Source organism: Podarcis filfolensis (assembly GCF_964270895.1).
Source record: "Podarcis filfolensis genome assembly, chromosome: 4".
Classification (NCBI taxonomy): domain Eukaryota; kingdom Metazoa; phylum Chordata; class Lepidosauria; order Squamata; family Lacertidae; genus Podarcis; species Podarcis filfolensis.
In genome coordinates, this window is record NC_139607.1 from 77,522,215 (window position 1) to 77,535,489 (window position 13,275).

Consider the following 13,275-nt stretch of genomic DNA (forward strand, 5'->3'; position numbering starts at 1 on the left):
TTGTTCTGAAAAGAGGTCTTTGCTCCACTAATTTACTGGCACTCACATTTCAGAAGCACTGCTATGCATTCTTATCTCATGCTTCTATCTGATCCTAGCTTTGGCTTCTTTCACAGTAAGCAAGCGATACCACAGTGTGTTAAGTGTTAAACTGACAGAACTATTCATGCAAATGTGGCCAAATATTTGAATGAACCTTACCCTTCTTTGTATTTAAAGTGCTTGAAAGCCAAATTGATAACATCGTGTACTAAACCATCTATTACCGGATGAAGCTGAATCTGAAAAAGAAACAACTGACTTGTCAAAAGACTCAGCAGGGGACATGACAAAGCCAATGGTATCCACTATTAACAAGAAAACAAAAACAAAATGTAAACAAAAGCCCCTGTCTTTTGAATTTATATAATGCCCTTCCTCCCTGAAGGGTCCCTAGGTGTGGGTAACAACATAAAACCAGATAAAACTATGTATAAGAATTATTAATATTTACTGGTGTAATATAATCTGCAAGGTGAGATGTTGTTGGCATCTGTCTCAGGAGACAATGGAAGAGTGTGCCACAGACAAGACAGCACAATTATTGTCACTATATCATTACTAATCATTGCAGATTGCATTTAGGAACCACAGGTGCTAAGGAGATTGCTCCCTCGCTTCTCCATTCTGCCTCATGTGTGGTTTGCACTGCTGGAAACTAAACACAACCCCTATCCAATGTATGACAGCAAGATTCTCGCTTGTTTGCTTAAGTCTGCAATCTTAAACTGTTAGCAATTTTTTCTGAAACTACCGAGGCTTAAGTCCTAGACAATGCATTTCGATTTGAGCTGTCTGTTCCATTTTCAAGCAATTATAGAAAGATGTTTCTTCAAATGATTAGACATTTTTATTTAGAAAGTGTGGAGCGGAAACTGTTACTGAGCTGGTGGGGAAGAGATGGGGAAGTTGGCGTTGCACCACAAAAAGCTACCTTCCGCTTGAGAAGGAAAGTACCAGTAGTTAAGGTGGAACATAGGAAGCTGCCTTACACAGAGCCAGACCACTGGTCCAATGCTAGCTCAATACTGTCTGCACTGACTGGCAGCAGCCCTCCATTTGCAGATGCCAGACACTGAAACTGGGACCTTCTGGGACCCACTGAGCTAATGTCCTTCCCCTTAGTTGAGGTCTGACAAGCCCCCTTCCTTATTAAACTTCCAGTACCTACTGAAGACCTTTTTCATTCCACAGCAGGTATTTTAATTGATGTTTGAGCTTATGGTTCTAACGGATCTTAATTTTTTGTGCTGTGGCTTAGTAAACTACTTAAGAGACTGGTCCAATTAAGCAGTATATAAATTGTTCACATAAATAAGTAAACAAGCAAACAAACAAGCAAACAAACAAACAATCAGGAATATGGGGCCAAAGCACACCCTGGACACCTAGTTCACTCCTTGGTGCACACATGACAGGTCTTTACATCATATAAAACTTTTAACTGTAGTCATAGAATCACAGAATTGTAGAGTTGGAAAGGACCCTAAGGGTCATCTAGTCTAACCCGCTGCAATGCAGGAATCTTTTGCTGAACATGGAGCTTGAACCCATGGCCATGAGATTAAGTGTATCATGTTCTACCAACTTAGCTATCCAGCTATTGTTTCAGTATTGCCCTGTTTACCACCCTGGGCTCCTTTTGAGAGAGGATGGGATATAAAATTAATAAAAATAATAATAAAAGCTATCTACTTGCTGATAGATCTATCCATCCATCCATCCATCCATCCACAAACACGTTATAATAGTGTGATTCCCTTCTCCCTATAGCCCAAGGCTCCTTTTGTACTGTACTATTTATTACATTACATTGTATTTTATTATATTTTGAATTTATATCCTGCCCTTCCTCCTGAAAGGGCCCAGGGTGACAAACTCCCATACAATTTAAAAACAAAAAGCAGTTAAAACATTCTAAAAACAATTTAAATTAAAAAAGTCTAAAAGCAGCGTCAATTCAAAACATCATTTCATCCCGCAGTCTCGGGGTTGCCAGGAACAACATTTTGCAGCCACCAAATGTCTTGGTAAACAGGACCTTTTACTATTTAACCACCAGTTAGTTCTGCTTGCTCAAAATCAATCCTTGTAGAAGTAAATCCTTTTGTTTCCCAAGCCAGGCTTAAACTGGGTGCAACATTTCATTAAATATTTTTAAATGACTTACCTGTTTCAAAACCTCTATTAATACTAAAGAAAAAATAAAATCAATAGCAAGATCTCTTCTTTCCATTAAATAGTCTCGTTGCTGTTCATCACTATAAAAACCAGACAAAAATGATTAAAAGCATTATATAGTCAGCTAGCTAAAATTAAGCAAACACTTTTCACCTCAGACTTTGGAAAAACAAAGCATAAAAATAAGGAAAAAGGAAAAAAAAAGGCGCAGCATGTTGTAAATGTGGGGTAACAAGATCAAGAAAATGTCTGATGTAATAATCTAGTTCGAATGTTAAACACCCCCCTCTGTCTCTCATTTTCTATTTCTTTCTAAAAATCCCCTCAAAATTGGGTGGTATTCAATTAACTTTTTGTGCTAGCATAAGGATATTCCCTCCTCTCCTCTCCCCATGCAGCATGCTCAAATCTTTTCCAGAGTGTTGGAGGAACCACCGGAACAGATTTAAGGAGATGGGGGACAGGGGATGAGACATTCCATTGCACAAGAAAGAAAACACAATTGCACTGACAAAATGCTCACCTCCACTCTATGCTGAATGCAATGCTTTTTTTAACACGTCAGATTTAGAAACAAAAAAACCAAAACAGAAAAGCAAACACCTTTGACATACAAGGTACCAGCCCAAGACATTTTGCCGCCTGAGGCAGAGCCCAAAGGGTCCTTGCTCCCAGTAGGGACAACGGTTCTAAAAGCCTTGCTGCACTTATTCAGACACTAGGTTCTTGTCATTATATATCTCCACTCAATAGTGACTTTACCAAACTTCATGCAGGGCCCCGCTGGCATGTAAAGTGTGGACCTCTCTTACTTCCGTAGCAGCAGCAAAAGCTGTTTTTTGGACTGGTGCCTTAATGGACTGAGTAATGGCCAATAAACTGAATTTGGGGAAATGGAGGCTTTGTTGGTGGGTGGGTGGTTCCCATGTCTGGAAAATAGGCCAGCTTCCTGTTGTGGACACTCCCTCTAAAGAAGCCGGTACGTAGCTCATGAATACATCTTTGTCATTAGAGGTCCAAGTGTCCTCTGTGGCTAGGAGTGCCTTTTACTATCTCTGTCTGGTATGCTAGCTATGGCCATATCTGGATCAGCTTTACTTGGCCACTGCAGTCCACGCATTGTTATCTCAAACTGGATTACTGCAATGCGCTCCACGTGGGGCTGCCCATGGAACTAATCTGGAAACAGTGGCTAGACTGTTGATGCAGGAAGATGGTCACCAGCATGTGATACCTCTCTGTTAAACATCTGCACTGGCTGCCCACATGCTACTGGGCTCACGTGTTGAGCTTTGGTCCCAGGATACTTTAAGGACCCATCTCAGCTCTTACATCTCAGCTCAGATGCTGAGATCATTGGGAAGAAAACTGTTAGTTGTCCCCTGTTTTACAGAGGTCTGACTGGCCTAACTAGAAGCCAGGCATTTAGTGCTGCCGGCCCCATGCTGCGCAAAACTGAAAGTCACTTTTGACTTTCAGGTATCTCTTCAACACATTTTTGTGCCTTTGTAGCCATTTAGTTTTCAATCCGTGAGTCATCTGAATAATTATCTGTCTTTATATATTTAACTTTACCTTAAATTATGTTTTATGTCTTATAGTACACACCACCTTGATATATTTTATAACACAGCAGTATAAAATTAATTTTATAAGCAAGCAAACAAACAAAGAGGCACCACGAAGACTTGGCTGCCAGTGTTAGAAAGTGCTCAGGAGTGTACCTTTTGGATTTAGTGCTTGTTCTTGGTCTGTATTCGTGAGATTCATCTTCTATGCCATTTTGTCTTTTATACCAGTCAAACAAAGTGCGCAGAATGGAAGGTAGACAATACTCTGAAAGCGAGCTCATTGAGCTTATTACCTGTACGGCAAAGGAAGAAAAAAGCAAAATGTGTTTAGTACTGCCTCCTAAAACCTTTAGTCAGTAGTTCAATTTGTTTTTAATTCAGGCACACAGGCGTTCTTCTCTGCTGTTTTCCTTGAAAGTGGCAAAGGGCTGGGAGAAAGGGCTACCGTGATGTCTTCTAGCAACAGCACACATCCATTATTATAACTATCATCGTCATTGCCATCATCAGTGATTAAAACTGGTGGGGTCTGAGTGAACTTGTTTGCTGTTCCTTTAATCTCAGGCTTCACCAGGTTTAACTGAGCTCAATTAAAGCTTGCAGCTTCCTTAAGTCAGCGGATACATTGGAGATCTTGAGGGCTTCACCTGGTTCCTGTGACGGCTCTGAGCCCCCCACTGCCCACATCATGTGGATGTGGCAAGGATGGTTACCTTGGTTCCCCCCCTGAAAAGCCCATAGGGCTGAAGAAGTGATGCTTTCTTCCACTTCCTCTTTCAGATCTATCTGCTTCTAAAGCAGGCATAGGCAAAATCTGGCCCTCCAGATGTTTGGGACTACAATTCCCATCATCCCTGACCACTGGTCCTATTAGCTAGGGATGATGGGAATTGTAGTCCCAAACATCTGGAGGGCCGGAGTTTGCCTATGCCTGTTCTAAAGATTCCAACCAGCAGCTGAACTGAAAGCAAAGTGACTGAGATGGTAGAAGGGGGGGGGGGGAGGGAGGAGAAAAACTGAGCAGCCAGGAGAAGAAAGTGGGAAAGTCAGGGAAGGAAGAGAAATGGATTGCCAGAGAAAGATGGGTCACATATGCAAGTGCATGCATAAATTTCCCATGAGTTTTCACCCAATCATGATCAAATCACAGATCACATTTGTCTCTATTGACTGAACCATGAAAATAGTGGATCAGGTGCTTTCCAGTGCTGCCATGGCACAAAAACATGGAACCAAGCCATGGATCCAAGTATGTATATATGTGCATATATCAAAACCAGTATCAGATCATAGGTCACCTGTGTCTCCACAGAACTGCGGCAGTATTGTGGTCATACTGTTGTAAAAATCATAAGGATTCATGAGGATTGGGCTTTTGGTATTTCTGTGGCTAGAACTAGGTTTGGTGTTCTCTGTCTCTCTCATTTTTAAAGTTGCAATTCAGTTCTGTCACCTATGGCTTAAATCAAGATTATGGTTCATTAGTTTACCAGTGTTAAGATGTATGTTATCACCAACGCTGCTTTGCTAATTGGTCACTGTGACTATCCTGTTTTTAAGCAATTGTTATTCTCTGCTCATTTCTTCAACTCCTATCATTTAGATTCCCCTCTCCTGTCATGTGTATGCAATCACCAATTTATGCAATTACGCATCATGCACCAAATGAAGTAGACTGCGGTCCATGAAAGCATAATAATAATAATAATAGTTATTCATATTTAAGTTGCTGCAAAATTCTTTGTTGTTCTTTCAAAAGCAGACTGTGATGCCACAGCACAAATTGCCTTTCAAAATCTTCTCACACTTTCAAAAACAGTTTGCTAAGTAATGTGGTGGGGGTCTTAGAGACAGGCAAGTCTAGAAGTTGTCCCTAGACATATAGATTTTATGTTTTTATTTTATAAAAAATAACAAAACCAAATGCATAGCAGAGTGAATACAAAAACAACCAAACATCTAAAAATAAAACACAAAACAGGCTTTCTTATGTATACATCAAAGGCTAGAAAAAAACATCTTTGGAAACCAGTTTCTATCAAGCAGACTATCTTATTCTAATCTCATCATCTCAGTAAATAATTCCAAAGAGGCATGTGGAATTAATTTTGCATTGGATCAATGGCACTGTGACCCCAAATACCTCACCTGGTTTTGCCAGCTTGCAGATACCACTATGCAAATGGGTTGGTGGTCATTTCATGTATATATCTTATTCCACAGTTCTTTGCTACCTGAGTGTGACGTGGGATGCTAGGTGCATGTTTGTTCTGAAGTCATGGTGGCAATGTAACTAGGAAGTGTGTTCCTAACCTTGCCAACTAATGATGAGGCACCGGAAGGTATTCTACCTGTAATATGGGTTCACCTGTTCTTGACTTTGTGCAGTGCCCTTCATCCAGGCAGCTATATACCTTTCCATATGTATAGCTGACTTGTAAGAACCCAGCACATGCGGCTCCAACCTACTGAATCCAAAATTACTGAACAGTGTGCCAAAAGTAATGCAAACTAAACACACAGATGCTGTATGTCCTCTGCTATACAGTATTTGCACAGGGTGTCTTTAGCTTTTTTAAATCCTTCTGTCGTTCGTTGGTCTTATAAGGCAGGAAGGAAGGGTGGAATTTGCAGAGACTGGCTCTCGGAATACAGGAAGGGAGGAAAGTCTAGTCAGCAAGCTGGTTACTCAACTCCTCCATTTATTGGAATCAAAGCCAGTGGTGAGATGAATTCTAGCTCTGTGCTGCTGTAGAAGGGGAGTGTGCAGATGTACAAATGTGTCCTTGTTGGACAAAAATGATCATGTTCTTCCATCCTAAGTGAACTGCATAGTGTACACCCTGAAGATACCAGGTCTACACAAACACTGAGCTGTTTAAACACTCTGTTCATAGGGCATTAAAAGTAGTCTATATAAATGCATTCTTTATATGAATTTTGGCAGAATATGCAAAAAAATAAATCAATTACAGCATGCCGGTAGCCTCCCTCCCTTAATACATACAATATTAAAAACTGAGTAATTAAATAGTCAAAGTACAAATTAAATTACATGGCAATATAATCAATAAATCCTTCTGCATATGCCTAAAGGGCAAAATTAGACATGACAACATTAACAACAATATTCAATGTGAAATTAGACTTTTGTTACTTCAAAAGTTCTTGCCTTGCCTAGAAAACTTGAACTCCGTACAGCACACTTTTTTAATAAAAAAAAACTATAGTTTTCTAGATTGTCAAATACATTTTAGGTTCAGTTCTGGATCTGCTTCGCTTTCTGGCTTGACACTATTTTACACTGAAACCTGCATCCATACATTGCTTTAACGATAGCTAGCTGTCTAAATGCCATTGTGCCTTTGAGGTGAATGGAAGTGAACTAAATATAAACCACCCCATAAGATAGGAAATAGAAGAAGGGGACTCAAGGGAATTTAATAAATGTCAGTTCGACTCAGGCACTAAACTGCTATCTGTGCACCTGAAAAAATCCCCCCGAAAATGTAAAGCGGTTTTGCGATTTTCTTTTTTTTAAGGGAGATACACAGCCATTGTCACTGCTGCCATCCTGTTATACTGGAATGACATTTCTGTTATAAAGTTTATAAAGGCTGCTGACATGAAAGTTGAATTTTATTCAGCTCAGGAATAGGCTTCAGAGAGAAAATTAAATCTACACATTTAAACCTAACGATGCCTGTTTGCAGAGCTTGCGTTTTAATGTCCTGCTAAGCTCAATCAAATTCTTAGCACAGGGCTACTACACGTTTTGCAGGGTCACAGCAGGGACCAGATTCCATGAGGGTGGAGTTCCAGAATAACAGGGAGAGGCTTTGCCAAAAGTGCACTCTCTCTGAAAGAACCCTGCAGAAGGATAGGCTAATCTGTCAAGTCCAGCTTCTCCGTTTCTCATTTTGCCAACATCAAGTTCTAGTCTCCATATCCATTTTCTTAACAGTCCTAATGAAAACGTACCAGCATTTCAGTGTCAATTTCTCCTAATATAAACATCTCGATATACATATTTTCGCAGAGCGATTCCCCCCCCCGAACATAATGCTTTTGTATGCTGTTTTTATGTTTTATGCACCCTTTAGCCAGTATGCATACATCTTTATAATCATGACTCGGTTGGAGAACTTCATTGCACAATTCTGAGAAGTTTGCATTTTGCAGGACGGGTATATTTCAGTTAACATATTGCTCTTGAAAGCATTGAGTTAGGTAGGTTCGCCTTTAAATGCCTCTATCATCACCACCATCGTAATTCCTGCAACACAAGTGTGAAGATGGGAAGAAAAACTCACGAAGGGGCCAAAGATCACCTTAGCTGTGAGTTCCACAGGACCTGAGGCTCAGGATATCTAAAGACTATCGAGTTGGGCTACTGTTTAGAAGTTTTAATTGGATCTTGGAGATGCTTAATTTCTGTATCTTCATTGATATACATCACTATGGATTGTGCAGGGATCGTTTAACTTTATTGTGCATACTGAGATGTTATCATTTATTCCTTATGACTACTTACATTTTGTTATATTTTTGTAATTATGTAAAACTACTGACGTTGTAAGCAACCCTGAGCATGGCTTAACTATGGAAAGATGGTAAGACTCAAGACACATCTATCTACTTGAAGAGAAGGACAGGAGTGCCAACTCATTGAGAAGAGATCTAGAACAAGGGTGTGGAAGGATGCAGCCTTCCAGATGCTGGTGGACTGCAACTCCTAGGATACGAATTGCGGGGCTACAAAGTGCTGTCTGGAAATAACTTACTTGATCAAACTGGGGGTCTTCTCCACGCTGCAGAGATTTGCTCAGTGGCTTTTCCTACAATAAAGCAAAATGCATCTATCATTTTAGGAGCAGCATTATGACATTGTCTTACGCTTTATTAATTTGATCACATTTTAAATTCAGGCAATTGAAAAGCCCATACTTACTATGCTTGTACAGTAGCGTGAGAGGCAATTTTAAACAATTATTACAGTTTTAATTTATTTACAGCACAAGTATTTTAGGTACGGCAATATTTTGGCAGGAAAAAAAAAAGATTTGCGGTGAGAAAAGCTCAACAGAATTGGTTTCTTCTTTTTTGACAAAAAACATTTCCTTTATTTTCACAAGAGAAAATGTGGAGTGTATCATTTAGATTATATTTTTCCTCATTAAGGGAAAACACCATCAAAAGAAGCCATGTTGTTCATAGGTAAGCATTTATAAGTTCATTATAAAGACTAAAATATATGCCCCATAATATTAGAAAACGAAAGCAAAAGTTTTCAGCTTTTCAGTGTATCTTCAAGGCCAAAAAGGTGTGTTCAATTCTATCAAAGTGAGAATATAGTTGCAGAGAAATACGATCTGGAAAGGAAGGATAGGATCTCCTGAAAGCTTAGAATAGACGGAAACCAATATTTACTGAGAAATATCCACAGAAACATATCCTTGCTTTACTCCTATTGAAATAAATGAGAGTTCAACCAAAGCAGTTTTTCTTTTGATATATTTCAAAGGATCTAACACAGGAAACATCCCCCTACTGATTTGTCTATTAGATGCTATTTCACCTGTAAGAAGCTAAATATTTCTCCTTAGATTCATTCTGGCATTATTCTAATGTGGAGGTACAATGATGATTGCACTGGTGTTTTTTTTATGAATGTACAAAATAAAAACAACCTGGTTTCATAAAAGCAATCACCAGTGCTGCTCCTTTTAAATATAGCTTTGAGCATGACGGTTCTCAAGTGCCAACCAGATCTGTGTGCACACGGAACTCTAATCACAGTTTGGTATTATGTCCATACAAAACTTGAGTATTCTGTATACGTATAACAGGAAACTGTGGTTAGCTGAAAACAGAAGCAAACACTTCTGACCTCTTTGTCATGGTCAGGACAGAGGAGGAAAAGGGAGAAAACATGGTACCCAATTAGAGATGGGAAGGCCTGGAACCCCCCCTCCCTGGAAAAACTGGGGGGGAGGGGGGACGACAGGTTTTTTTCCATTTTTTCCCAGGCCTTCCCATCTCTAGACCCAATATTCATGCACATGACGTTAAACTATCGTTCACTGTTACATGTGAACCAGGGTCCCATCTCATCTTGAAAGGTCCACCGCGGGATGCAAGGTTGTGGGTGGAATTACTGAGGTGTCTGTTCCTCTGACTAATAGAGTCATTTATCCCCAGGTGAGAACTCATGTGAAAGAATCTACTTATTGTCTGGACTCTCCTCTCTTCATTTGCTGGAACCCTGTATCTGTCTCTTCCATGTCAACACATGATTGTCATTTCAGTCTATATGTCACACAAGCAAAGATTTGGCTTTATCTTAAAGTATCTAGCAGGTTGGTCAATGCCATTAAAATTACAAGGGTTCTATTTGGCAAGGACAATCAACTGCTTCGTTAACATAATCATATTGAGCAACTGGTGTTTTTACAATTATGATGATGATTTTAAGATATCCTACATAAGAACAGAGGAAATAACCTATGAATTGTTCCAAGGTGTGTCTCAAACTCCTCCCTCCCCTTTCCTATTGGATTTCACCTTGGACCACCCTTCTCTATGTCTTAGTTCCCAGCGCTGTTACAGAAAACCTTTTTCCTTTGAAGGTTCTATTATCTAGGGCAGGTTTCCTGTTTTAGCTCGCTTCTGTGACTCTATATCTTTCCAAACCTATTCTAATTATACTTTGTTCTTTCTTTCCCATTAGCTTCAGCCCTCTCACCTTGTACCGTTTTAATTATTTAATTTTTGATCACTCCTTGGCTCAGCTCTGCTTGCCTGCTACGAACGATAAAGCTACATATCTATTTACTTCTGCAAGCCCTTTTGAGAATGTAATGTTGCTCACAACCGTCAAAAGGCAAGGCCAAGGTGCCCATGCAATGGTGGATTAGAAAGGTTTGCTGGAATTCTTTTGCAGGGTTAGGTCCAGGCAAGCCACTGAGAACAGACAAGAAAACGAATCAGTACTTGCATCGAAGACCACCAGAATCTCATCCACGGGAAGAATTAACTAGTAGCACTGAAGTTGGGATAAAATGTTAAAATTTAAGAGTTTTACATAAAAGAGAAACAGGGAAGAGCCATTAGCCAAGTCCAGAAGGGTATAAACATCCAAACAAACACACACGATGAGAGATTTAAAATGACACACACACACTTGGCCTTTGTTTTCAATGGTTTTCCCACGTATCAATCCTTACTGCAGCTACCACTTAGTGAGACATGCCGAGCTGTGCAGTGTGGATCAGCTTTTTGCACACCACTGTACCATCCTTTTCAGCACTTGTGGAAACACACAGAAAGTTAAGCAATGTTGAATTTCTACAGATGGTCTAGGCAAGCACAAAGCCGCCCCTAGCATGCAGCTGATGGAAAAACCACAGCTGTCGCATGCTGGGAGAGTCATGAGAAAAGGACCGCAAACAAAAGCAGGTAAACAAGGTTTGTCACCGTGCAGGTGCAGAACCGAGCCAAAGCTGGTCTAAGGGAAGGGAGGCAGGCAGGCATGTCAGCACAGGTGACTGACTATATGAGCTCTCGCCTCCTAATAGTGTCTTGCAGAATACAGAAATTAATCAGAGCAGGGCACAACGGGGAACAATTACTGAACTGAAGCAGAGCCAAGGTGCAGGTGGGCAGAACTAAAGATAGCTTCCAGGTTTTGAAGATGCCTGAAAATGCAGACTGACTACAAATGCAGACATCGACGGAAGACATTATGGCTGCTCAGGCCATTTCGGGTCTCTGATGTGAAGCCTTGAAGCGCTTGCTGACTTTCTCCAAGCGTTGGCCTCAGCGTGGTGCTGATAACACCAAGGCTGCAGGTTCGATTCCCCGTAAGGGACAACTGCATATTCCTGCACTGAAGGGGGTTACACTAGATGATCCGCGAGGTCCCTTCCAACTCTGTGATCCCAGCTGAGCACCAGCTTCAGAGAAACAAGTGGTAACACAGCAAGCAAATTGTTTCAAAAGAATGGAACGCAAATCCCAGAAACCTGAAAACCACAGTGAAGCTGCTATACCCCACTGCCCCTTGTAGGGTTTCTCAGCTTCCAACACCTACTAAATTATCTCTATTAATTTCTCCTCCAGTCATTGCATTCCAGAGTTAAGCAAAACTGCATTCAATTCACACCAGAGCAACATTCTTACCAGCGTTTAACTGCGCAAAAAGCTACGCCCTTGTTATCATTTCTTGGTGATGATTTTATAAACGTTAACCAAGGAAATAAATCCTATAAAGCCGTCTATGATGTAGGCAATTCACCTTTGCTTTCTAGTAAGTGTGTAAGATGTAAAGCAAGAAGAAAGAATTCAAACATGAGCCTGACAACAGAGATCAAGGATTCCTTCTATCACAAGTTTCACATGTTTGGTCTAGGAAACAGGCATGAGTACAGCACTGTAAATCAAAAGCAGCTATTTCGACAAGAATGTTAACATTCAAAACTGTCAAAGCTTGGGGAAGTTTATTTAGCACAATCTTGTGAATTCTGTGCAACATTTTGTTGTTGTTTAGTCGTGTCCGACTCTTCGTGACCCCATGGACCACACTTAAATGTGTAGTCACTTCTGGAACAAAGGTTTTAGAAACAGAATGGTAAAGAAAAACAAATTATGGTGAGCGTTCAAATTGATGATTGCCTACTTTCAATATAAATAACTGTACCACACAGATGGATTGCTTGTATTCAGATGTCACAGTCTACCACAATTAATTGTCGTCACTCGTGATTACCATTGAATAAACTTTTACTAGCCAAGTGGCAGGTTGTTCACAATGTTAAAAAGAAATGGATGTGGTCTAAAATCAATTACCGGAACAGTCATCTGTTAATAGGTGTCAGCTAATATTCACCACTGAAAGGGTCTCCTGGAAATATGAGTTTCCTCCTCCCCTCCCATTCTTTTAGAAATGATGAAACAAATGAGTGATTGCTCACAACTGAGCCAGATAACAGTCTACCTGCTTGCCTGTTCATGTCTTCGTTTGCTGAGGGGATGAAGTATTATTTTATTCATAACTGCACTTAAAGTACCCAGCAACTCTCTGGGTCCCCTCCATTTGCTCTCCCCCCTCAATTTAGATGTGGATATTCTATTCTTTCATATCAATGAAACAGAAATTTTACAAAGTACGGGGAGGTTCATCTGCTCTCTTTTGGGGGGGATACTTAGCCCCAGTTACCTTGTTCTACTTCATCTGAATTTCTCTGTTGCTCATTTACAGTCTATTGGGGCTCTTTTTCCAGCTGGAACTCACCTCTCAGGTGGGGGCCATTGCCATTCTAAGAGAACGAGGGAGGCTTTTATGTTGAGTTCCAGCACCTCTTTTTCTAGAAAAATAGCACTGCACTCTATACAATGTCAGCTTGAACAAAACAGCAGGCTGAATCCAGAGTCAAGAGCTACAGTCGCAGAACTCTGAATAAAGAGGGGGTTTATTCATTTCAAG

At 40.4% G+C, this 13,275-nt stretch overlaps 1 protein-coding gene across 12 annotated transcripts in view; it reads right to left on the reverse strand.

The window, feature by feature from the left end:
* FRY (FRY microtubule binding protein) overlaps window positions 1-13,275 on the reverse strand; it is a 193,732-nt gene that overhangs the window by 95,342 nt on the left and 85,115 nt on the right. For all 12 annotated transcript variants that reach the window (XM_083608908.1, XM_083608906.1, XM_083608907.1 and 9 more), the window contains 4 exons: window positions 8,576-8,629; window positions 3,945-4,084; window positions 2,210-2,300; window positions 202-281 (listed from right to left, as the gene is read on the reverse strand). In XM_083608908.1, the coding sequence (XP_083465034.1) occupies window positions 202-281; window positions 2,210-2,300; window positions 3,945-4,084; window positions 8,576-8,629 (365 nt within the window). The remainder of the gene's footprint in view (window positions 1-201; window positions 282-2,209; window positions 2,301-3,944; window positions 4,085-8,575; window positions 8,630-13,275) is intronic.